The 25,466-nt window shown below is 43.0% G+C and overlaps 2 protein-coding genes across 4 annotated transcripts in view; one reads left to right on the top strand and one right to left on the bottom strand.

Moving 5' to 3' along the window:
- The first annotated feature begins 431 nt into the window (after positions 1-431).
- On the top strand, positions 432-5,463 carry LOC137879367 (E3 ubiquitin-protein ligase DTX3L-like). Its single transcript, XM_068720014.1, has 8 exons — positions 432-477; positions 804-850; positions 990-1,040; positions 2,865-3,057; positions 3,164-3,330; positions 3,416-4,558; positions 4,661-4,878; positions 5,006-5,463. Exons 2-8 carry the CDS (start codon positions 818-820, stop codon positions 5,073-5,075), a joined length of 1,875 nt encoding a protein of 624 aa, XP_068576115.1. The 5' UTR covers positions 432-477; positions 804-817; the 3' UTR covers positions 5,076-5,463.
- Positions 5,464-5,531: 68 nt separating this feature from the next.
- LOC137879366 (low-density lipoprotein receptor-related protein 1-like) overlaps positions 5,532-25,466 on the bottom strand; it is an 88,278-nt gene continuing 68,343 nt past the window's right edge. For 2 of the 3 annotated variants that reach the window (XM_068720010.1, XM_068720013.1), the window contains 49 exons: positions 24,262-24,451; positions 23,953-24,157; positions 23,581-23,773; positions 22,408-22,533; positions 22,050-22,178; positions 21,832-21,951; positions 21,613-21,726; positions 21,364-21,513; positions 20,979-21,101; positions 20,759-20,875; positions 20,225-20,353; positions 19,970-20,092; positions 19,712-19,852; positions 19,131-19,318; positions 18,858-19,041; positions 18,691-18,776; positions 18,469-18,588; positions 18,093-18,280; positions 17,620-17,825; positions 17,345-17,533; positions 17,107-17,255; positions 16,925-17,018; positions 16,715-16,831; positions 16,499-16,618; positions 15,782-15,904; positions 14,667-14,792; positions 14,461-14,577; positions 13,654-13,760; positions 13,427-13,559; positions 13,202-13,324; positions 12,982-13,104; positions 12,644-12,784; positions 12,419-12,556; positions 12,178-12,297; positions 11,757-12,022; positions 11,395-11,576; positions 11,136-11,242; positions 10,693-10,812; positions 10,384-10,560; positions 10,109-10,249; positions 9,824-9,997; positions 9,448-9,609; positions 9,127-9,310; positions 8,927-9,034; positions 8,764-8,837; positions 8,520-8,613; positions 8,325-8,363; positions 7,421-7,565; positions 5,532-7,326 (listed from right to left, as the gene is read on the bottom strand). In XM_068720010.1, the coding sequence (XP_068576111.1) occupies positions 7,186-7,326; positions 7,421-7,565; positions 8,325-8,363; positions 8,520-8,613; positions 8,764-8,837; positions 8,927-9,034; positions 9,127-9,310; positions 9,448-9,609; positions 9,824-9,997; positions 10,109-10,249; positions 10,384-10,560; positions 10,693-10,812; positions 11,136-11,242; positions 11,395-11,576; positions 11,757-12,022; positions 12,178-12,297; positions 12,419-12,556; positions 12,644-12,784; positions 12,982-13,104; positions 13,202-13,324; positions 13,427-13,559; positions 13,654-13,760; positions 14,461-14,577; positions 14,667-14,792; positions 15,782-15,904; positions 16,499-16,618; positions 16,715-16,831; positions 16,925-17,018; positions 17,107-17,255; positions 17,345-17,533; positions 17,620-17,825; positions 18,093-18,280; positions 18,469-18,588; positions 18,691-18,776; positions 18,858-19,041; positions 19,131-19,318; positions 19,712-19,852; positions 19,970-20,092; positions 20,225-20,353; positions 20,759-20,875; positions 20,979-21,101; positions 21,364-21,513; positions 21,613-21,726; positions 21,832-21,951; positions 22,050-22,178; positions 22,408-22,533; positions 23,581-23,773; positions 23,953-24,157; positions 24,262-24,451 (6,866 nt within the window). In that variant the 3' untranslated portion in view covers positions 5,532-7,185. The remainder of the gene's footprint in view (positions 7,327-7,420; positions 7,566-8,324; positions 8,364-8,519; positions 8,614-8,763; positions 8,838-8,926; positions 9,035-9,126; positions 9,311-9,447; positions 9,610-9,823; positions 9,998-10,108; positions 10,250-10,383; positions 10,561-10,692; positions 10,813-11,135; positions 11,243-11,394; positions 11,577-11,756; positions 12,023-12,177; positions 12,298-12,418; positions 12,557-12,643; positions 12,785-12,981; positions 13,105-13,201; positions 13,325-13,426; positions 13,560-13,653; positions 13,761-14,460; positions 14,578-14,666; positions 14,793-15,781; positions 15,905-16,498; positions 16,619-16,714; positions 16,832-16,924; positions 17,019-17,106; positions 17,256-17,344; positions 17,534-17,619; positions 17,826-18,092; positions 18,281-18,468; positions 18,589-18,690; positions 18,777-18,857; positions 19,042-19,130; positions 19,319-19,711; positions 19,853-19,969; positions 20,093-20,224; positions 20,354-20,758; positions 20,876-20,978; positions 21,102-21,363; positions 21,514-21,612; positions 21,727-21,831; positions 21,952-22,049; positions 22,179-22,407; positions 22,534-23,580; positions 23,774-23,952; positions 24,158-24,261; positions 24,452-25,466) is intronic. The other variant, XM_068720012.1, reaches the window with a different exon arrangement.

The raw sequence follows: 25,466 nt of genomic DNA, 5'->3' as shown, positions 1-25,466 counted from the left end.
GTGCTACTTTTAGCAACAATAAGAGACAAACATATTTTTATATTAGTTCATGGGCCAAGATGCGGTCGGATGAGATAAGTCTTCAGTCTGTAACGGAAGCTGAGTTTCTGCTGTCCTGATGTCAATGGGGAGCTTAGGTTGCAGCAATAAGAATATTATTAATCTTTATGTGACTTTTCTTAACAAGGTTACAATGTACTTTTCAGAAGAAAAAAAAAAAAACGATTTAAAAAAGGCCTGGCTTGAGTTTCTCTTCTTTCAGTCTTGTCTTGTTTATTCTGTAATATGTGACCTCACTATAAGTGGAAAGTTTGCAGCTGCATTTCTGTGGTGAGGAGTAGAAACTATAAAGTTGTTTCTGTGGCTCTGGTGTCGAGTCTACATTATGACGTCACTCTTCTCGTCTCGCGGAGCTACAATACTTTCGCTTTCATTTATCAGGAAGAAGCTGCGTTTTAAGTTTAGAGCGAGGTGAAGGTAAGTCGACTCATATGCGTCTTAAAACTCATATTTAACGTGGTGTACGTATGTTCAAAAAGTTGATGTAAAGTTTGTGACAAAACGTGTGAAAAATTTAGGAAATAAAAAACCGTTGAAGGCGAACTTATAACCCATTAAAGTTAGATTTAGCGTGCCGTCCGTAAACGAAAGTGGAGTGGAGCGATACAGTTCATTTTTAACATGTTGATATTTGGCAGTTTTTTATGAAGATACATCAAATAAGTCATTGTTGGTTGTTCGAATTGGCACTGTGGCAACACGCACTGCGGTCATCTGTCAATATGATTTGCTCTGTGTTCAAGGAAGAAGACTCAACATGTCAGGCAATGACCAAGAGGAGCCCATGGACGTGAGTAGCTGTACAAAGAAGTTTGAAAGACAACTGGTTAAGGAGCTGTGGTATTTTGTGTGACTATTTACAGTGACTGTTAAGTTATACATGTAATTGTACATGCTGCAGTTGTCTCTTTTATTTGAATATCCTGTAGTGTTCTGACGGCAGCCAGCAGGCTTCGACATCTCATGACGGGTGTGCTGAGGTAGGTGTTAAGTGAGCCTGTGATGTGTTTAGGTGTTCAATAACACAGAACCTTCAAATCCAGTTACTTCTTATTATACTGGTGCGGATTGTGGACACGGTGGCAGTGACATTTCCAAAACATGAGCAGTGTTTATACATTTTAAAACCGGTGTATGTACGTGTATGTTTGTTCTGTAAAGTGTATGTGAAAGTGAAAGTATGTAAATGAGTCACAGGTTCTATCACAGCCTGTTACTGTTTGCTGTATTGAAGCAGTCGGCTTAGGTCATATTCTATTCAATGAACAGATTGCAGGTCATCGACATTATGTATAGCTGTTAGGGGTGCAACGGATCACAAACCTCACGGTTCTTGATTCACGGTTCGGATCATTTTTCGGATCAGCAAAGAAAAGGGGAGGAGACAAATATAACTTTGCTTTCCATTTATTAACTAAAGCACTTCAAGAACACTTAAAGCAAAGAACTTTGGGCTATATAGTCTTACATAAAAACTAAAATATTTAATATTTCCAATTTGAAAGAAAATTAAATAAATAAAACATTCAAGAATACTCAATTCTGTTAAGTGTAAGTGCAACATGAGGTATGTTGATACCCTCGTCCTTTGATCAATGTTGAAAGAAAGAAACAGCCAGTGAGCTACCCTTAAACTGTTTCAACTGAACTGAACTGCTAGGCAACAACTTGGGTCTATGCTTACTTCCTGTCAGGTTATGTCATTCAAATACAATAATGTTTACAATTACTGTGAAATGGTCTACAACTTTACATTTGTTTCAAAAAGATGAGAATATCTCCATTGTCTGGGGAGAGGGTAGACCTTTCTGTGGTGACTGGGATATTGCTATTGGGCCTGTCTAGCTTCCACTCTACTGCTTCTGTCAGCACCTGCACCAGGTGTGTGTCTGTGTGACTCTCACAGAGGGGGCGTGTCTACAGCACCTGTCTGTGTGACTCTCACAGAGGGGGCGTGTCTACAGCACCTGTCTGTGTGACTCTCACAGAGGGGGCGTGTCTGCAGCACCGGACTTTGAATCTCCACTCCTTCGTGATTCAGTGAGCCGTCAGTCTTTTCCTTTTCAGAGAGGAACGATCTTCATACAGAAGTGGGTACGTGAGGGGATTTCGTAGCGTGGCTCAAGCACTTTAACCAGATTTGAAATCTGTACCCCGTCTCTGACAGACTGGGACGGTGGCGCTTCATATGTGTGGACATGCCCGATGTTTTGCCGTTGTCGGTTTTGTCTACCTCCCTCATCCCGTCATTAGTTACAGGGAAGACAAAATGCTCCCAAACTTGCGACTTAAATGACGCCGGGAGCTTCTGAAGTTCCTCTGCTCGCCATGACTTTCACCGTTAATTAAATGCTTGTAACACGCTCCGTTCACGTGAACACACTACTGCTTTATATCTGTGCACTGACACTTTGCATTGATATTCGGGGACTTATTACTTGAAAAGCAACAGCAGCAGTAAAACTCTATTACACACTATGATGACTAAAACAATACTCAATTGATCCGCGGTTCACAAGTGATCCGAACCGGGAGGGGTGATCCAAACTGATCCGTGATCCGTTACACCACTAATAGCTGTAACGTAGTTAAAGCAATGTTAGTTAAGTCAAAATTGGCTGTTTGTTCTGTTGACAGTGGTGTCATTCACTTTTCTATGTACTATTTTTACAATTCTCTAGAGAAAGTTATTTTCTAACCAGACCTTTTAGGCTGAAGGGCATCGATGATTCTGTACTGTCTTGATTAGTAATGCATTTACATTAACTGTAACTTGTTTTCTGTCTCTGATGACTTTATAATAGAACAAAGAAGAAGTTCAAGTCACTCTCTCAGTCGAGTGGTCAGAGGGTTTTCAACAGCAGAAATGTAAAGTTGAACTGGAGAAAATTCTTCAGAGTTGGGCCAACAACAAAAACAACAAATTCAATGGAGACTGCAAAGTGTTAAATGTCTCAAAAGATGGGAGTGCTGCGATACGTTTTAAACCCGCTCCAGGTATAGTGTGAAAGTTACAAATTGAATATATATATATATAGTTCTTTTCTTCAATTTCTTTTGGCAATATATTCATTTTGTGTTTGTCTTTTTTTTTCTTTTTAAGCCCTGAGTGAGCTTCAGAAATTAAGTGGACAACAACTGTCGGGAAGAGATAAAAAGACAGAAATCAGAATAAAGTCTGTTTCTTTGACACCGCCAGAGGTTAAGACACAAGCACCTGAGGAAGCTTCAGTAAAGCTTCCTCCTCCATCTGTGTCAGAGCAAGATAATGTATGTACTGTGTGAATCTGCAGGAAATTAATTGCATTGAAAATTAAGGCTTTTTACTAAGTTAGGTCATTGTTTTTTTTTTCAGGAGAAGGTGCAGCGTAGTGCAGTTTCTGCAGCAGGAGAGGAGCAGTGCACTTGTTCTGTGAACCATTTCTGGTACGTGAACCACATCTACAAGGAGGAAATTAAACGTATAGAGAAAGAGAATGGAGTTAAAATCATGGCAGAAGTAAATGTGACATTTCAAGGAGACCAGAAAGATGGAGACCCACAAAAAGCTCTCTCTGAGTTCACAAGCCTTGCCCAGAAGTGCTTGGGTGAATCAGATGGCTCAGTCATTCCTCTCAAGGAAGTGAATCCAGAAGAGTGGAAGGACACAGTGAACATCATCCAGAGAAAGGAAAACAAGCTTTTGCTTACTGTGTCCTCTGAAGAAATGACCGTATGTGGGCCAAGACAAAGTCAAGATGCCATCAGAAAGTCCTTAACCACAACAACAAATACCAGCACTTGTTTTGGAGAGTCTACATGGCCGTCTCGAGACACATCACCGAACATTGGCATGAGCATCAAAGACCCTCTTGTCAATGCTGGACTCACCATGGAGGAGAGCTACTGGAAGCTGGTGACTGCTTCCTATGATAAACAAATAGCTAAGATCAAAGCTAAGTTTGGTGTGGACTTTAAAGAATCGTGCGCCAGTCAGGGCAAAGTTGAAGTCAAAGCTTGCTACAAAAAATCTGGAGGAAATGCGTCCATGGAGAGCCACGCTGTCAGAGCTCTTCTTCATCTGTACCAGAAGATTGCCACATCACCAGTGAGCTTCTCCCAACAACGTGGTGCCATTGGGTTGACTGGCTTGCAGTCAGAGGGAGCCGCCGATGGACCTGGGTTGAATGGACAACCAGGATATAACACTGAAGCAGCCACAGGAGGGGGGGCAACAGCAGGCGACTCAGCAGAAGACGAAGACTGTCCTATATGCATGGACAAATTCACCAACAAGAAACGGCTGAAGTGTAAACATGAATTTTGTGAAGAATGCCTGGCGAAATCAAGAGAAAGCATAGGGGACATTTGTCCTGTTTGCAAAGATGTCTTTGGTCTGATAAGAGGAGACCAGCCGGATGGAAAAATGACGAGCTATGAAAGTATGACATCCCTCCCTGGATTCCCAGACTGCGGCACTATAAATATCTACTATGATATTCAAGGTGGAATGCAGACGGTAAATGCCTTCATTTAAATATTTTGAGACATTTTGTCAATTTGGTAACTTTTAAGTTTATTTCTAATATGGTTATTTTTACTTCTCATTTTCCTTCTGCAGGAAAAACATTCAAATCCTGGGAAGCACTATCATGGTATTCGCAGAACAGCATATCTGCCAGATACCAAAGAGGGCAGAGAAGTGCTGGCCCTGTTGAAGAAAGCGTTTGATCAGAAGCTCATTTTTACTGTTGGGACGTCCAGAACGACTGGGATGGACAACCAAGTGACCTGGAACGACATTCACCACAAGACCAGCACTACAGGAGGACCACAGGGGTATAGTAGACAAATCTCTTCTTTCTTTTTTAATGTATATTCTGATGTATTCTATTGATGTCAAGTCTGCTGAAATGTTAACAATGTTATGTATGCATTAACACCTGTACATACTCTGCTTCCACAGTTTTGGGTATCCTGATCCTGGCTACCTGAGCAGAGTCAAAGAGGAGCTGAAGGCTAAAGGTGTCGAGTGAAGACTTCCGTACAGAGTAGCAGAGGAGAGATGTTTTCACACACAAAAAAAACATTATATGATCATGTAGAACAAGCAATTACTGGAATGCACATATCGTATTTTATGCTGTGTCTCTTCTTCTCTTGTAATTCTTCATATTATCAGTATGGGTTGTTTTGAGGTGTGTCAGACAGCATTTACATCCTAAGAGTTTATGATTTAGCAGAATGTATTATCTTCACCTATTAAGCTTAACGTTCTTTGATGAAGGATTTCCTCATTATTTTGTTGATTGACAGTTTCTCAACTTATAACAGAATCACAATGACATTTGCATACAGAAATTGAACTTTATGTCTACAGTACACAATCTGATTTACAATTTGCCTAATAAATGATTAAACCAACCCACACTGAGTCATAGTATTCATCACTATATCAGCACGCATGTGGAAAAAAACACAAAACACAATGGTTTGTTTTCTGTACAATTTTTTTTAAATTTTTATTTATAACAATATCTGTTATTTAGTTTGTAAAGTACTCCAGCAAAAATTAAACATTATTCTCTTTCCAGAAGAAAGTCTGAGCCTTCATGCATCGTGTACTATAAAAGCTATGTGTCATTTTTCATTAGAAAAAAAACAAGGACTAATCAAAAACAATTCTGAAAATGCATGTATGATTTTGCAAAAATGTCCTTTAGGTAAAATGATTGTACTTCTCTCTCAATTAAAGTCAAAACATATACAACAGCGTAAAATATCACTTGCTGACAGGTAAGCAAAATAAAAACTTGTTATTGTAGTTACATTAAAGATTGGTGTTACTTTTCACATGCATTAACATATGGCTGACACATTTCTGACAGAAAGCAGCATTTTGAGACAGAGGCTGAGCGTAAGGACGTGTCAGAGCAACCAGAATGGTAGCATTAGCAGCAGCAGGGCACAGAGGAAAGTGAGGGATTAGAAAGAGCTCAAGAAGAGCAGAGAAATGCTAAAGACCAAATGAACATAATGCACTTAAGACTGAGTGATTACAAAACTGTGAACGTACAGACTTTGATCCTCTAAAGGTAGAAAGATAAATCTACACACAAAGCCAGACGGATGATATCTGGTCTTTACCAAAAAAATGGACTGAAGAAACAAAAGACAAAGAAAAGACCCATCTTTTCTTTAAATTTTACCATAATTGCAGCCTCCCTTTCCTTGTGAAGGACGACTCTTATAAACAGAGAACTACCATCTCTTTACATCTGTAATCTCCACCCACCACTCTGGCTGGAATGTTTAACCCATGACCAACTTCCTCTCTCTCCAACTCCATAATCACACACCAAAAACACCTCTCACCCTCTCACTTCAGCAACACATGAGCTCCAACTGTCATACAATGTGATAAAAACAAACATACCTGTTTTACATCTTACGGTATAAAGCCTACAGTATACACTATGCCGTAAAATATGAATTCTGTGCAAGGAAGACAACAATCATTTCATGAACATTGTTCTCTGAGAAGAAATTATGTGGAAATACTGTAGTTGCCATCTGGTATTGACATTTTCCATGTGCTATACACAAACGGTGCTATCACAAATCTGTCTCACACAATCTTGCTAAGACACTCCAGCAAGACAACATATGTACCGATTTAGAAAACTTTGAGTTTTGCCTTTCCCGCTCAAAGTCAACACAAACAACAAACAGTTGGCACTGGTGAAATGGAACAATGTTTTTTTCTTTTCTATACAATTCATACAAAAATAAAAAATTAAAATTGCTCCAATGATAGCATCTTTTTTCAGAATTTCTTGTTTCCATTTCATTTTGCACAGAGGTAGTGGCTATTTAGGTAAAGGGTAAGGGACAAAGTGTAAATTAAAAATCTCTCATAGAAAATGTTATTCATTTTTGACCAGAGGAATCTCAAAAAAACAAAATATAATACTGCAATCACATACAAAAGTAGTCCTTCATTTTTGTACATTTTATACAGTGTTCACACTTTTTTTTAATCAATTTTCTCTCACACTTTTTATCGATTTTTTTAAAATTTGTTTTTCTTTAAAAGGCAAGAAGAGGGGTGTGTTTGGAATATTGTGATCCAGGTCAATGGACAGTCTATGTCAGGGGGTCCACAAGGGGCTCCTCATCTCCACGTGATAGCAACTCCTTCTTCTCATCTGTGCTGGCCAGAGAGTTGCGGCTGTTGTGTGCTCCCATGTACAGAGTGGCATATACTGGGTTTGTGAAGTTGGTGGGCTGAAAAGGGTCATCCATTAGATATTATACATACAGTATGAGCAGAGGCTACAACATTTGTGTGTATATATGCATGCCTGGTATTTTTTTCTACCTTGTCTGGGTCCAGCGTGAAGTCTGCGTCTAACAGCTCCCCGGCGTCGTCATCCGGCTCGCCCTCGTAGATCTTGTAGGCAGGGTTTCCTATCTCAACATTCATGGCCCCATTGGTCATCCTTTGGTGCTGGAAGCCCTTGGCCCTACACAAAATATTAAGAGCACAGTCAAACCTTTGTGTCTTATTTAAGCTTATAAGAGCCTAAACAGTGCAAGCAGGGAGACAGCCACATTATGAAGGGAGGGAAGAGGGATCACATGGCTCTCACCCCCCATCCAGGCTGAGGGAACTAAGCCACAGCACCAACACAAACCCAGCATTCATGTAGCCCATGACAAGATCCAGACACAGAGGACCTGGATACAGGACTGCTAATGTACAGACTATCTTTTAAAGCCACAATAAATCCTCCTAAATATGCTATGAATGTCTGCATTGTCTATGGTATCTCTAAGTAAATGCTGGATTTTCCACACTGCATTTTCCAATCTGAGTTTGAAAGAATGCTGTCACACTGTCCATCTCTCACTATGAGAGACACTACCACAATACAAACCACAGCACAGCACAGTAAGTACAATATGGAACAATATGATGGACAACAGCATGACGGATCTACAGCACTGGCTAGTGCATAGACAGATCTATTCAATGCATCTTTTCAATAGATCTGCCCTTGAGCCGCTCTGAAGAGGGCAATTATACAGGAGAGATACTGTAGGAGCGGGATGAGCTTTAGCTCCCATGAACATCTGAGAGAATGGCGCGACATTCAACACAGGACCAAACACTGCACAGCAACCAAGACTTATGGGTTAGGGAGAGACAGAGAAAGAGAAAGCATCAGGATGCAGAACTGAATGAGGTTATGAAAGGAATGTGTAACGCTGGCAACCGTTACCGCAAGCACCTGGAGCCGGTTTTGTTGGGCCGGCTAGACCTGAGGAGCAGAAGAGACGCCATTACAGAGAGGAGAGGACAAGTGTAGACGGAAGAAAGGAAAGAAGGGAAGAGGAAGAAAGAGGGAGGGATAGAGGGAACACAAAGTCGAAAAGGTCTCAACTGTTTGTTGTTTTAAAATGAGAGTGTTACTCACCCTCTCATCCTTCTTCTATACCAGAACAACGCTCCTGCAGCCAGCAGAACCAGCAGCAACAGCAGCAGCACAGGGATCACTATGGAGGCTGTTCCTATGTGCACGCACACACACACACACACACACACACACACACACACACACACACACACACACACACACAAGCATAAGAATAGTGCATGGAGAATTGTATCACATTCAATGAACTTCTATTATACTTCTAGTAAATTAAGTGTTGACTTACGTCCACCTGAACCTGAGGCACTGTCACTGGTGGCTACGGACTCACAGCGATGCCCTGCCCAGCCAGATGAACATCTAAACACACAAGAAGAGAAGAATTAGACATATGCACTCTCTGCTTGTATGCAATAGTGCACCGGAGATATTCAGACTCTGCTCCTTACCTGCACTCTGGAAGGCGGGTGCTGGAGTTAATAGAGCACTGGCCATTTGCACAGTACTCATTTGTATCACATGTGTAACAACTGGGCTGGACTCTTCCATTTGCGCAGCTGTAGAAGACAGAACAAATTGTGAGTAGCAAAGACAAAGACATCTTAGCATGTGGACGTCTGTTTGTATTGAGTAAATTATTATGTCTTACCGGCAGGTGAAGTCCCCTGTAGACGTGAAACCATTGCTGGGGATACACTCGCCGTCACGACAATAGTGACACTTGTCAATCTCACATGTGCTGCCAGTGTACTGAGGCAGACAACGGCACATTTTGGAGCCATTTTCACTCTGTAGACATGTACCTTTGTTCAAGCAGTGGCCCTCACAGCTTCCTGCTCACACACACATAAACATGTTAGTGCACTGCTAACCAACCACAGCATAATCTATCAGAGGTATTCAGAATGCAAAAAAAGAACATTTGAACATTTTTAAACTTTCATGTTGGCTAGATAGTAGGAACACTCACTGTACTGGCACTGGTCGCCCAGGAAGGAAAGGGGGCAGTGGCAGGTTGGCTGGTTTCCGGCGCTGACTGTACAATTGCCTCCATTTTTGCAGTAATCCTTACAGGTGTGCAGGTTACAGTTTGGCCCTGTGAAGCCTGTCGGGCATCGACAGGTAGGAGAACCTGTGGAAGGAAAGACATATGAAGGGATAAATAAATGGAAGGCTAAACAAGAATGTGTCATATTACATGAAACATGAATGTGGCCTGTAAAGCCATACTTTAGCCTATAAAGCGGTATTTAAACTTTAAATTTAACTACTATTATTTTGTACTGTCCAAGTCAAAGAAAGTTAACACAAAATGACAAAACCAGCTTGAAATGTCCATATCTTACCTGTAGGGGAAGGTGTGCATGTGCCTCCATTCCTGCAGTAATCCCTGCACAGGTCAATGTCACACCTATCTCCTCCATAATTCGGTTGGCAGCGACACTTGGGCTGCTTGTGGGCATTTAGGAAACAGCTGCCACCGTTCATACACTGGACCAAGCAGGGACCACTGGGAGGAGCTGCAGACAATTACGTTTTTTAGTCATACAGAATGAGTTCAGCTGCCAGTGTGTGTGTGTGTGTGTGTGTGTGTGTGTGTGTTCTCTGTGTGGGAGTGTGTGTTTACTCACAGATAGGAGACAGAGTGGGAGTGGGCAGCTCCACACATGTGCCGTTGTCCAGCGTGCGTCCATTGGGACAGATGCAAACTGGTCCACTGGGGCTCAGCAGACACAGCCATTCACATTTCTTCCTGTCGCAGGGATTGGTCACTGACAAAGACAGGAAGAGAACCAGTATTAACAAAGAGGAAAAAATGAACTGCCTGCCTTAGTCATCTCTTCTTCACTGTCTTAGATCCAGTGAACATTACTGCTGTTGGCAGATGTGTCTGACTTCTACTCACTCTCAGGTTGCTTGTAGCGGTGGTACAAAGCTATATCTGTGGCGTGGTTCATTCCAGTTGTCAGGTTCTCAATGGGGCCTTTGCCAAACTTATTTACTCGGAAGACATAGTTGTTAATGTAGGTGACGCCGTAGATGTAGTCCTCAAAGACATCGATGCCGAAGGGATGGTGGAGCTCTGTGTGGAAACAGAGGAGACATGTTAAATGCAAAAATACACATCCTTACATTGTGCACCCGCTCCTGACTAATAAAGACTGATCACTGGTGTGGATTGCAACTGTATAGATTACAGAATGTGCCACTCAACTGTTCTTAATGCTGTTTACAGCCACAACCACATCGCTGCCATTCAGCCTCACACTGCAGATCAAGGAAAGTTTAGTATCGGCCCAGAATAGACGCTCATTGAAGTAGTCCACCGCTAGACCTATACAGGGAGGGGGGGGGGGGAGAGAGAGAGAGAGAGAGAGAGAGAGAGAGAGAGAGAGGGAGAGAGAGAGAGAGAGAGAGAGGGAGAGGGAGAGAGCAGTATTAGTCAAGGTATATGCATTTAAATGATTTGCATATAAGTTACTGTATATATTGTTTTATATTATCTATTTTTATTGTATTTTAAATATTTTTATATATGTTCTATTTGTGTGTAGCATGAATGGACTACAACTTACATTTCATCGTGCAACCCCGTGTTGTGACCAATAGATGAACCTTGTAAGGAGAAGTACCTATGTATGTGTGTGCATGTTTTACCAGTTGGCCACTGAATGTTTTCCTCCACCAGCGTCTCTCTCATGGTACCGTCCATAGCAGCTGTTTCAATCTTGGGATGGTTCCCCCAGTCTGCCCAGTACATTTTTCTAAAGAATATGTAAATAATGCATTTATCAATGCTGTTATCACAATTAAATCTTCATTTGCATTCTCGTGATTTTCTACAAGTAGCCAACGTCACTGCCATGTGACCGTGACTGCCCCCCCCCCCCCACACAGTCTCCAAAGACACACTCACCCTCTCTGTGGGTCTACGACGATGGCATAAGGCTCATCAATCATGCCAGAGATGAGCGTTTTGCGGTGGCGTCCTCCACTTAACTGGGCCACCTCGATGACATCTCTACCAGAGTCGGTCCAGTACAAGTTCCCTGCCACCCAGTCCACAGCAATGCCACGGGGCATCTTCAGATCAGGGATCTGAAGACAGAGACACAGCACTAAGACCCTCCAAAATTGGACACACATCTGTTTTGTTTGTGTTTACATCATATGCATGCATAAGTACAAGCACACACACACACACACACACATATATATATATATATATATATATATATATATATATATATATATATATATACACACACACACACTTACTTCAACGTTTGTGACCCTTGAGTCACTTTGGCGTCGGTTGCGGTTGCTATTGGGGGAGGAGGAGGAAGAAGGCAAATCATAGGAAGAGATCCGCCCTGTGTGCCAGTTTGTCCAGTAAATGCGGTTCTCCTTGACATGCAGGTCCATGGCATCAATGCGCACGTTAGCATCGCCCTGGAAGACCTGCTCATAGCGCCAGTTTGGCATGGAAGGGTCCAGGCTGCGTATCTCACTGTCGTCAGCGATGTAGAGCACTTGCCTCGGAGCTAGGGGTGTACAGGAAATCATGTCAGGCAAGGAAAAGAACAAAGAGATCAGTGTAGTGGAGCAGAGACGTAAGAAAATGAAGACTGTTAAGCAAAGTGAGTACATACATACAGTACGCTTGGAAAGAAATGTCAGTTATGGTGAAAGTACTCACCATCAGCCTTGCAGGTGTCATTGATTCTGGTGAAGTACTTGTGGCAGCTGCACTTGTGGGAGCCCTTTGTGTTGTTGCAGATGTGGGAACACACTCCGAACTGCTTACACTCATTCTTATCTGTGAAATACCCAGAGGCCACATGATACACATTACACATAGTTTTAAGTCTTCCAGAGCAAATAACAACCACAACACAAAATGACACGCGCAAATGGAGCAAGGTCAGAGGAAACTGTACCTTCACATCTGTTACGTCCATTGGACTGGAAGCCGGGCTTGCAGGAGCAGAACGAGTCGGTGCCGTTCACCACACAATGAGCTTCATCTCCATCTCCACACACTGTCCTGTTACTGCGGCAGTCATTTAGCACCGTGTCTGCGAGCACATCAAAAGGTCGCATAAAATCACAGACACCGATATTAAATTTCTATTCTATTAAGACATCCATACGGTGACACACACCTTTCTTATTGCAGTTGATTTCATCAGAACCATAGTCCTCGCAGTCATTGAAGTAGTTGCAGCGCAGGACAGAGCTGATGCAACGGCCATTAGAGCACTGGAACTCATCTTTTTGACACACTGGTGTGGAAGGAGCCGATGCTATAGAAGTACAGGTGTCACAGAGAGGTCATGACCCTAATGAACATTATGTGCATAAATCACCCCAATCCATGATTTTGAGTTCTATCCTATTGCAATTTAAATAAAATGCATTCTTGACTTTTTCATGTAACTTCACAGTGAGTTAACTTTGTCTCTCTTTGAATGATTAAATAGACAAGACTAAACAAACTCACGGCAGTTGACTTCATCACTGTTGTCCCCGCAGTTGTTGACAGTATCACAGCGTTTCGATAAAGGCAGACACACGCGATCATTATGACAACGAAACTGCCTTGTGGGTGGGCACTGGAATTTAACTAAGGGACGGAAGGAGAGAAACATTAAGAAAGAGGGAAGCAGGTATTTAGCGGTCTTCAAGAATACTGACGACTGTAGAAAAGCAGAGATTCTCACCACACTCTTCTGGATTCTCATCTGAGTTATCTCCGCAGTCATCCTCGCCGTCACACTTCCAGCCCAAGGGTTTACAAAGAGTGTTATTGCACTGGAACTCATCTAGGGGGCAGTGTCTACCCACTGAAAGAATGGCAATGAGAGAAGAGGAAAGAGGAATGAATGACAGAGAAAAATCTCCTGCTGATTCATAAACATCCAGGAGAAAATAAGTGTGTTCCTTACCGCCACTGTCACATTTCTCCTCATCACTGCCATCCAAACAGTCAACATCAGCATCGCAGCGCCAGCGGATGGCGATGCAATGGCCGTTTTTGCACTGGAACTGATCACTGTCACACTTCACATCACAGCCATTCTGGACCAAACCAAAGAATTATTTTCATTAGTGCCTCTAGTATGTCAAATTTCAAGGCAGAATGGTAATTACAATGTAAACGGCTGAGCGATACCTCATCTGAACCGTCAGCACAGTCATGGTCCCCATCACACTTCCAGCGCCCAGCAATGCAGCGGCCATTTGTGCAGGAAAACTCGCTCTCTGAACACTGCCGAGGCACTGAGGACAGAGAGAAGACAGCTTAGAAGGGTGAAGGAGGATAATTGAGAAGGAACAGTAGAGTAGAGGCGAGGAGCAAGGAGAGGCTTAAGGGAAGGCAAAAGAGACGGGAAAGGTGGGAATAGAGGAGACTGGAAAAAGAGCGCAGGGTGCTCTCTTGAGAGCCAGACATACAAGAATAAAATAAGGCTGATCATTCATAACACGGGATTGACTCATGGGGCACAGAGGTGGGGATGGCGCAACATTCTCTACTGTATGAAGTGGAGGAGTTAAGGAGCTAGTGGGATTGAAAAGGAAAGAAAAGGCTCACAGATCAAAAGAGAAGCTGGGGGGCACATGAAGGATTGGGAAGCTAAGGTTGTGGATGGTTGAGCTGAAACTGTGAAAACACCTACCTCTGGCTCACATCAACAGGCCAGTGTGAAATGCAAAATAGACATGAGATGATGTGAGATGTGCAAATGGCCACAGGACTAATTAACGCAAAAAAGAAGTTTCAACCATGCGTGTAATTGTGTAAATATATAACGGAAAAAAACAGTGAAAGGTGATACATTGCTTACCACACCAACCCGTTGCATCTGAACAGTGTGCTTACAGTAGAACTCATGTCATATTATAAAGGATAGCTTTGATACAGACAATGAGTGTTGGTTGTAGCTGTTTGCGTGAGCAGCAAAGCAGAAAAAGAACCTACCACATTTGTCTTCATCAGAGTTATCCCCACAGTCATTGTCGTAGTCACATTGCCAGCGGCCCGGCACACAGCGGTTGTTCTTACAGCGGAACTGGTATGGCTCACATGTCCGCTCGTCTGAGCAGCAAACAGACATGATAAGTACAATTGTGGCCCTGTTAACAACTTCCTTTCTTTTCCTTCTCCATCTGCCACTCTGTCCTTACCACACTCTTCCTTGGGTTCATCTGAAGCGTCTCCACAGTCATCCTCTCCGTCACACTTCCAGCGTGCTGGGATGCAGCGCCCCGAGTCCTTACAGCGGAATTCATCCACACCACATGTCATTTGGGCTGCAATACAAAATAATTAATGGATTAGGCACACTGACACTAGACATGGCAATACACGCTTTTATGCTCTCTTTCTGTAACAGCATTAACAGATAACAAAATAAATAACAGTGTTGTTATCATTAAGCTATAATAACAACCAACTGAATAATGAACTGCTGAATAACCTGTTGTGGCTGTATAATTGTATGGGGGCTTTCACACATTTGGTTTTGTTAAAACAAACTTAAGTCCGTTTGCCCGGTTATTACGTTTAGTTTGGACTGGTGTGAAAGCTGTCAATCCAACCCTGTTGCAGACCTAACAACTGAACAGAGACCGCTTGCAAAGGTGCTTCTCGGCCGCTTTCAAGCAGACTCTGGTGCGGCAGATTTCTGATGGCAGATATATGATATTAGCATGGTTTCAAAAGCTTTACTACTATTAAATCTATCATGAAACCTGTCAGGAAGCGATCTTATAATTAATCTGTATAAGGCCATGTATGTAACTTATTTATGCAAATCAAAAAATATGCATGTCAGTGTGGGTATTTCCCCTGATTGATAGGTCAAAATTTGACTCTGTGTACTTTGTCAGTTAATTAAGTCCATTAAAAGTGTGTGACCGCATTCCCAGAATAAAATGCCCCAAATCATTACTGGATAAGACGCCTCATCCGCGTGCTTTCCAACGTTTGCACCAGTCGTCTGGGGGCGTGCAAAGGGCCTGTGGTATAGTCCTGTCTCTACCTGTAAATCATTATTCATAACATGTGGCTGATTTGTTGTCTATTAATACTAACAATGAACCGAACTACAGGTGTGAAAGCATCCTAAGCTTCCTTTTTAAACTCAAAAAGCCAGTGCAATATTCCCTATGTTAAATTTGTATCTATTACGGACATCCAGAGCCTCCCATCAATATAATCAGTCAGGTCCTGTTCATGCTGTAGAGACTTATTTCTAAAGCAGCGGTGCTGTTTTGTTCAGTAATGAGCTGTATCTTACTGCAGTTGGCAGGCTCATCCGATCCATCCACACAGTCATTGTCCCTGTCACACACCCACACCCGTGGGATACAGCGCTTGGTGATGGCACACTGGAACTGGTTGGGGGCACATGTCACTTCCGCTGCAGAAGAAACAAACAGATACTCCAATAAATACAGAAGAATTGCTACTGTATCACAAATTTCACAAATTAATAATGAAGTCCCTCTAGCGGCTCCTAGAGACTGAAATATTCATTACATAAATGCATAGTGATTTTGCAATTGTTCTTGCAGCTTAAAGGTGCTAAAATGTAAATTTGGACTTCAGGATGGCATGGCAGAAGAGTTCATGTGATCTCATGAATGTGCTCAGCAAATGTCTAGGCAATTACATTATGCAACATAATTTGGCCTGAGGGTATTGATAAAGGAAAGGTCAAAATGGACAGAGATCCTCAGGGGAGGCGAAACAGTGCTCAGCAGTCCTATCTGCTCATCGGAGTTTGAGATACAGTATGTAGAAGTGGAAACTGTGGCTTACGAAGGTGATAGAGAAAAGGTCAAAGGGGTCACTATAAATAGTAGGTGGGGACAAAATTTTGTCATGCTTTAAATTGTAGAGATACCTTGCGCTGGACCAACGGGTTCAGATAAATGAATCCTTAGGCCACTAGCAGGGCAAAAACAGAAAAACAACAGAAGGCTCAAGGGACATAAAGGGCAATGAGACTCACGACAGTCTTTCTCATCCTCTCCCTCTCCACAGTTGTCCTGTCCATTGCAACGGAAGATGCCAGGAATACAGCGACTGGGGTGGGTACATTTAAATTGACTTGGCAGGCACACGTGGATGTCTGAAGACAGGAAGACAAAAATAAAAAGACATGGGTTATTATGGGTTCATCTAAGAAAAAGATTGAAATTCTGTAAGTATGAGTAGGTGCGTGTACCACAATTGGCCTCATCAGAGTCGTCTTGGCAGTCATTGTCACCATCACAGATGTAGGCTGGGTTGGTACAGATGCCTGTACCACACTGAAACTGGCCCGGTCTGCACTTAAACTCAGCTACGGAGACAAAACACAGATCATTATTAACTGGAACAAACAATACTGATTTATTATCATGAATTTTGTAGACAGGCTACAATCATCACTCACGGCAGTCTGCAGGCTCATCTGAGCGGTCCCCGCAGTCATCCTCAGTGTCACACTTCCACCAAAACGGAATGCACTTGTCATTTTTGCAAACAAACTGAAGGAACAGAAGAGAAAAGTATTTATATTTTTAAAATGAATAATGTGTTGATACAGGCTCAAACAATAGCATCAGGTTAGCTCACCTGACTTGCAGTGCAGTTGGACAAGCACTGTTTACCATCAGCTGCAAGGTAAAAGTTAGTGGGGCAGGCACACTTGTAGCCCCCTCCAGGTGAGAGCAGACATAGGTTACTGCATCCTCCATTGTTGTTTTGGCACGGGTGGCCGGCCACTGAAGAACAAGGAAATGATCAGACACGGTCCAGGACACAGATGAAGATTTACATGTGGCACTTATGAATGACGGTTACTTGGTTTTACCTTCAGGCTGGCGGTACGGGTGGTAAATGTGGACGTCCATCGGTCTGTGTAAGGTGCTGATCAGCACGGTCTTGTTGATTCCCAGTGTCTTATGAGCTCTGTTGATAGACTTTGTCTCCCAGTCTGTCCAGTAGATGTACTCCTCAAACAGAGTCATAGCAAAGATGTGGGGGATATCCTGAACAAGAACTACAGGCGCACAGGCACAAAGACAAATAAGTTAGTAACAACAACTGGAGAAGTGCACACTCCAATTGAGTTTATGCGTGTTTTACCTGTGTGTCTGTTGGTTCCATCCAGGCTGGCAAATGCGATGTAGTCCTCTCGAGCATCGGCCCAGTAGATGCGGTCATTGATAAAGTCCAGCGTGAGGCCATTGGGCCAGGTGATCTTATCCTCCACAATGGCACTCCTGTTGGAGCCATCCATCCCGATCCTTCCTATGTGTGGGGTGTCACCCCAGTCTGACCAGTATAAATACCTGTCAGGGATGTGCTGTATTAGTTAGGTTTACTGGTCATAACAAATCAGAATTTAACACATTGCAAAATCGCAAAAAGTACAGTAATTAAAAGTCAGTCCAGTATACATTTATTGAATGTAACTGACAACTGAGTAGGCAGTTTAACTCAGCAGTGCATGGAGTGATGGTGTTGGTAAAATGCACCCCTCTGGCATCCAAACAGAATGAAACAAAGTTTCCCTGCTCACAGAACTACCACTTTTTGATACAGATTTTCACTCTTACCCATAGCGTACGTCCACAGCCACGGCACGTGGCTCCCTCAGGCCGCTGTTGACCAGAACTGTCCGGTACGCTCCGTTCAGCTTTGACACCTCGATAGTGTCCCGTCCCTTATCACACCAGTACAGGTTTCCTCCTACCCAGTCGACTGCCAAGCCATCAGGGTTGCTGAGTGATGTGCGATGAAGCACCTAACAAATGAGCAAGCAGTACATACTTGAATGAATACTCACAATCAGCGATTCAGTTATTTTTCCTAGGTTTTTACTTCAAATGCATGAATACAAATCAAGATCAATTATTGATTTTAATTACAGGTTTTATGTTCAGATTCAGGAGATATTTTCAGCACATTTCTCTGTCCGCTATCCACACTGACCTGAACATTGCTGCCGTTGATGTTCATGCGGCGGATCATGCTGCCCTGGGTGGTCACATCTGTCCAATAAATCATCTGCTGGCGATAGTCGAAGTCCAGAGCCACAGCATTGTTTAATCCCTGTCAAAGCACAGTAGCTGCATCAGTCTGAGCCAGTTATAAATCCCTGTTTGCAGGATTTCTCAGCTCTTCAAAAGGACATACTTTATCTGCAAGTCTCACCTGTTTGAGCAGTGTGTAGTTGGAGCCATCCAAGTTGAGCTTCCTCAGATAGTAGCGGTTGGCAAATATCAGGAAGGGTTCTTCATCTGCAGGGAGGGAGACATCATATGTGAGTGGATTTTCCTGAAACACTTCCTGGATGTTATTAATCTTGTCATGTTTCTTACCAGAGGTGGATTTGCATATGGTGGGGTTTTCGGGGCTAAGCTGGAAACCCTCCACACACAGACAGTGGAAGCTGCCATGTGTGTTGATGCAACGCTGCGTGCAGGGATAGGTGGTTGTGCACTCATCTATGTCGACACACGTCTTCCCGTCATCTTTCAGACGGAAACCAGGGTGGCATCTACACTGTGAGGGAACAAAGTACCGAGCAGGTAAAGCAACAGCGCATGCTATTACTGGAAAGCTGAAGTCAGAACTTCATGGTGTTCACTTACCTTGAAGCCTATTTTAAGGTCTTCACAGAGCTGGGAGCAGCCGCTCAGTTTGCTGTTCAGGCACTCATTAATAAAACAGTTCAGCTCATCGGAGCCGTCGCCACAGTCGTCTTTATGGTCACAAAGCAATGTCTCATTGACACAGTTTCCATTATTGCAGGCGTACGCAGTGTCGTTGCATTTCTTCTCTGTAAAAAGAAAGAAAGAACTGAAGAGTAAATGTCAGTTGGGCATCTGACTTTTTCAATCCAGATAAAGATTTACATAGAATTGAATTGAATACATCGGCCCCTTTAACAGCAATACCTGATCCAGCTATTTGAGTCACTATCGACCCAAAATAGATGTATCCCTACAACTAGTGGAGCTAATATCATTTCAGGAATTCATTTAAATTACAGCTGTTGAGAGTGCTATCCAGTTGCCAAAAAGATAAGCATTGGTGCCATATTCACTTCATATGTTCTTATACTAGATGTGCCTTTTCCGTGCTTGTTCTCCTTACTGTTGATCTGCAGTAAATGCTATAATGTTGTTTGTCCAAGAGTAAAGTGCTTTTGGAGTGCATGTGTGGGACTAACCTTGGTCAGTGCAGTGTGGGTTCTTGGGGGCTTCGTCTGAGTGGTCATGGCAGTCAAAGTCTCCATCACACTCCCATGAACTCTGGATGAGGCAGCGTCCATTAGCACAGCGGAACTCGCTGGCTCCACATGTCGGATATTCTGAAGCGAGAAAGGGCACGAGGGTTTAGGACAGTTGAATTCACTGTTGAGAGCGAGGAGGAAAAGGGAGGTTTTTAAATCGCCCCATCAGGAATAACAGGTCATGGTTTCACTCACCACACTCCTGGGACTCGTCTGAGCCATCACTGCAGTCGTTGTCATGGTCACAAACAAAGTGTTTGGGGATACACTGTCGGTTCTGGCACATGAACTCATTGCTGCTGCACGTGTTGTTGAACACTGAGACAGAAATATTTGGTGAGTGAATGATGGAAATAGACCCCTATAAGTGCATAACAGATTGATGTATTTCTTTTTCTGGGTTATTAAAATGTTCTTATTTTGCCAAAATCCACCCCAGCCTGCACTCACCACAGCCAGCTTTGACGCTCTCGTCAGCCCCATCAGGACAGTCTTTATCTCCGTCACACTTCCAACGCTGGGGGATACACATATGTGATCCAGGACACTGGAACGCCTCAGGACTGCAGGTTTTGGTCTCTGTGTGTGGAAGAGGTTATTGAAGATTATTTTTGAAGCCTTTGTTTGCCAAGAGTATTTGAGAATATACCGCAAACTCTGAAAAACAATCAGATAGTTATATTTTGGAAATGTTTCAGAGGCAGAATGATTGCTTAAAGCTATTACAAAAAAAAATGTATTATTTGCATACATGCCAATGTTTTAGTCCATACTGCACTGGAGTATTGTGTAGTGGTCATTGGATGAATTAAAGCTCTAGTTAACAGTATCACAATATCTACAAACGAGGATCTTCCAAGTTTAATAATGTATATTGATACTTTCCACGGATTCTACTGTTGTCAAAATATCTTCGGTGCTAGAAATGTTAGCTCTAATTAATCTTGTATTTGTATTCATTAAAGGTTTCTGCCCAACACTCACTGCATTTGCTGTCCTCATCGCTGCTGTCACCACAGTCATCGGCTCCGTCACACACCCAGCGGTTGGGAATGCAGCGGTGGTTCCCACACTCAAACTGAGAGGCTGAGCAGAATTTATCTAGAGGTCCAGAAAGAATGTATAAAGTGCAAAATACATGCGCCACAACAAAGTAACTGTCTTTTGCACTTCAGCTTGTTTGGGCTCTAGTATCTAAACTTACCACAGTGAGCCTCGTCTGCACCGTTCTCACAGTCATTTTCCTTATCACAAGTCCAGCTCATAGGGATACAGCGTCCACTTGGACAGGCAAAGAAGGGCGTTGGACACTTTGTTTTCCCACTCCCTGACAAAGCAACAGAAAAGTGGCAAGTCAACGGAGGAAACATTAAAGAATTAAGTTAGTATGAAGAGAGAAATAGAAAATTGAATTTACACTGCAATAATTTTTAGGGAGAATTTCCTCACAAACCATTCATTGTTTTTGTTCCATTTGGAATAATCCAATTTGGACTTCTTGCTCTAATCTCTCTGTCAACATTTTTTTCACATGTTCCCCAGAATACTGCATGTACATTTAGCTGTGAGAAAATGTGAGTATAAAATACCTGGGCAATTTCTTTCATCTGAAAAGTCTCCACAGTCATTAGCTCCATCACACAACCATGAAGGGGCATAGCAGAGTGTAGTGAACTCGCACTTCTGAAATGTCACTCCTTTCACTCCCAGATGGAAGTAACTGGAACAGTCTGTGGCAGCTTAAAAGAAGAGAGCAGCACTATTTTATACCATAGCCTGTGAGAAAGTCATGCCATTTTTCTATAGCCATTCTGAATGAATTGGATCATTTTACTTACTACAGCTCGTCTCATCACTGGCATCCTCACAGTCCACTTTCTGGTTACACTTGCTGGAGTTGGAGATGCAGCCTCCATCTCTGCACTGGAACTGATCGGCTGTGCACAGTGTAGCTGACAAACACAAAAACAAAAGACAGTGTTTTGGTAGAATTTAATTTGTAAATGTCATATGACTGCAGGAGAGAAGAACTTGTTTAATCGGAAGACTTGACTCACTGTTACAGAAGGCTTCATCAGAATTGTCACCACAGTCGTCCTGTCCGTTGCACCAAGAGCTATGCCCCACACAGCGGCTGTTTACGCACCGTCTATAACCCTTCTTGCACACACGGTTTGCTGAGGACCGGACAGGAAATGATACAGACTCAAACCACAAATGTCAACAACAAGAACATGGTGGAAACTGTTTTTACTGAGCCAAAGGTTCAACTTACCACAGTAGGACTGTTTCTCATCAGACTTGTCCTTGCAGTGGGCCATGCCATCACAAGTCAGAGTGTAGTTAACACAATCTCCATTTCCACACTCAAACTCATCAATGTTGTTACATGTGGTGTTGAGGGCTGTGAGACAAAGACAGAAAAATGCACTTAGGAAAGTTGTTGTCTACCCCGAGGCATGCAGCTTGGAAAATCTTAAGCGTTCATTCAAATCCATTCAAAGCCTGATCTCAGTCTTTTGATAAAAATATATTTTTGAATAGCGTGCATAAGATAACTTCTTTATAACCCCTTTATCTGGCATCTACAATTTTTTAAGCCAAATATTTCTGTTATTGTGATCTTGTGTTACCAATGCAGGTGTTGTCTTCCAGAAGCTTCCTGTCGCCACGGCAACTGCAGTTGACCCTTCCCTCAGAGGTCAGCAAACACAGATCCTGACACCCTCCATTGTTAACACGGCACATGGAGAACTCACCTATGCAGAGATGAGCAAAGTTAGGGAAGGTTAGCCACATATAACTGTACATATCAACACACACACACACACACACACACACACACACACACACACACACACACACACACACACACACAAGTGAGTTAGCTAAGGATTTCCACATCCACCCTCCTGATACACAAGCAAACACACACCCTCCCCCGTGCGCATCCATATCAACAGACAGAAGCGCTTGCATGAATGTGGCAATGGCTCTGCCTCCACCAAATGCATATTTCAATGTGACTCAATATAAATGGGATTTGCAGCTATTACCACAGGCTCTCTGTTCGTATGGTCGCTGTGGGTATTGGAGCGCGAGAGAGTTTACTGAATGAGGCAACTTGAGGGAGAGGATGGCTGATGATATGGTTGAGAAAAAAAACCTGCAAGGGTGCAGTGATTTAAAAGGATACAGACAATGGGATATGCAGAACAAGATGAGTTTGAGAAGGAGGTGGAGAAGTATTACAGTGAAAAAACAATTCAGCAGATACTTGTGTGTTTGTGTCTGTGGTGATACGGAGCTGATGTTGGGGTTGTGAATGTCAGGTGGGCCCATTCTATAAAATGTCATCAACTCATCTTCTCCATTGTCACTCCTAGATTACTTATGTCACCTCATTAACTGCTCATGAATGTTTTAGCAATGCACTTCAAACCACCTTTTATTTTGCATCATTGTGATGAAGTATCTTGACTTGCCAGATATTTAATTTGATGGATTAGCCAAAAAAAGGCATTCTTGTTTAGATATTTTATTCTGTATTTAAAGTTGATTTTCACAAAAAATGTACAAAATCATAATAGTCATTCATACAAAGGATTTTTATGAATGAAAGTGGATTTTGTGAAAATATCACAAGTGACACTTTATCCATATCTCCCAGTGCTAGGCATTATGAACTTCAAAAACACTGTCACACTGTCTTCATACAGTTCAGACACACACACACACACACACACACACACACACACACACACACACACTTATACACAAAGCTGGATCCCTCACTAAAAACTCACAGCTATTGGTGTCGTTAGCCACAGCGACGATACCCATTGGCTGCTGAGGTATGTCAGCACGTAGCACCTTCATGTCTCCTCCGGTGTATTTGTCAGCCCGAAGTACGGCCCTCCTCACCCAGTCAGTCCAGAAGATGTAGTCACCGTACACGGATAGGCCAAACGGATGGACCGGCTCATTCTTCAACACCACCTGAAGGGGGAAGCACAACCACAGTCACGACCACATGCATTCAGGAAATTCAAGCCTTGCAACAGATAAACAAACTGTTATTAGGCAACCCCATAATACAATCATGTAGTATAAATGTTTCCATTACGCAGCACAATGTACACCACGATTGTTTGCGTGTGAGCGTGCATGTTACTCACATAGCGGCGAGTGCCGTCATACTCGCAGCGCTCTATCTTGTCTAGTGTGGCGTCAGAGAAGTAAAGTTTTTCAGCACGGTGGTCTATGGCCAGGCCGTTAGGGGTTCGGATATCATTGCCGATGATCACAAGGACGTTGGAACCAGCCAGTGTGGCACGCATAATACTGGGAGACTGCTCATTCCAGTTGGTCCAAAACATGAGGCTGCAGAGAGAAAGGAATAACAGCAATGTGCATGTGAATTTTTTGGATCTAATTTAGGAATAGTTTTGAATGTGTGTGATGTGAATTAATTTATCAGTTTTAACCTCTGACACTCATCAAGGACAAATGCTCTGGGGTGGTCATCTCCCGACATGCTGACCACGGTGTGCCTGTCAACGGCACCCCAGCGGCTCTGATCCACGGTGTGGCGGGTGATGGTTGAGGTAGTGTAGCTGGTCCAGTACAGCATATCCCAGCCCCTGTGGTACGCCAAGCCCTCCACCGAGCCAACATCTGAAAACGAATGAAAGAATAGAGAGAAGAGCAGGAGATAAAAAACAGAGAAATGTGGGACAAGAAAGGGAACCACAAAGAGGGAGAAGACAGAAGAGAAAAGAGGGTAAGGAAAAGAAGCACGTCAATCCCAGTTCTGTGTTAAAAGGCCAAATGTGGACTGTCTGGCAGCAGCTCAGTGTTGGCAGACTGCTGTGGGGCAGCACAGTCAGGACTATGGACATGACAGCGTGGTATTAATGACCAAGAACACAGTGTGATTCAAGGCTTTTATCCAGCAAATAGCTCACTAAAAAGGTCACAATAACAGTTGCAGCCTTGCGTATTACTTTCCATTGCGCTACCTCATCAACAGATGAGAAGTAAAAAGACATTTTTTCTGCTCCACAGCCTTGAAATGAGTAAGAGGTTATGAGCTCCTAGTCTGCACAGAGGCCAGAGGACAGGCAGGAGTCAGCCAAGATGGAGGAACACTAAGTTCTGTAGATAGAGAACAGCTGCTCTGCTGGTGAAAAAATACATACACACACGCACACACACACACACACACACACACACACACACACACACACACACACACACACACACAAACACACACACACACACACACACACACACACACACACACACACACACACACACATACACAAGTGTACTTCAGGAGGAGTATATTTGAAAACACATCAGATCACGCCAATGCCAAATAATTGCCTTATAGTAGTTATAGTAGTATAATAGTTGCCTTCTTGTTGCTGTTACTGCAATGGAACAGTGAGGGTCTAATGATTACAGCGGCCTTTTCCAGGGCTGGTTATGATCTCACTCTATCAACTCGGGCCGGAGGATCAGTGAGGTTCACCCCCAGGTGGGACACTTAACACTACACCTCAACATATCCAGTGAAACGCCGCGAACATGAATCAACATTTGTCTGGCTCATGCTAGGACACTGTGAATGAACCACAGCAACCAGAGAGCTGAGTGAAGGCATGACACAAAAACAACTCCCCACTGC

This window comes from Cebidichthys violaceus, unplaced genomic scaffold, assembly GCF_023349555.1.
Source record: "Cebidichthys violaceus isolate CVI_PGR_0920_01 unplaced genomic scaffold, fCebVio1.0.p SCAF_25, whole genome shotgun sequence".
Classification (NCBI taxonomy): Eukaryota; Metazoa; Chordata; class Actinopteri; order Perciformes; family Stichaeidae; genus Cebidichthys; species Cebidichthys violaceus.
This window is presented reverse-complemented; position numbering and strand designations above follow the sequence as displayed.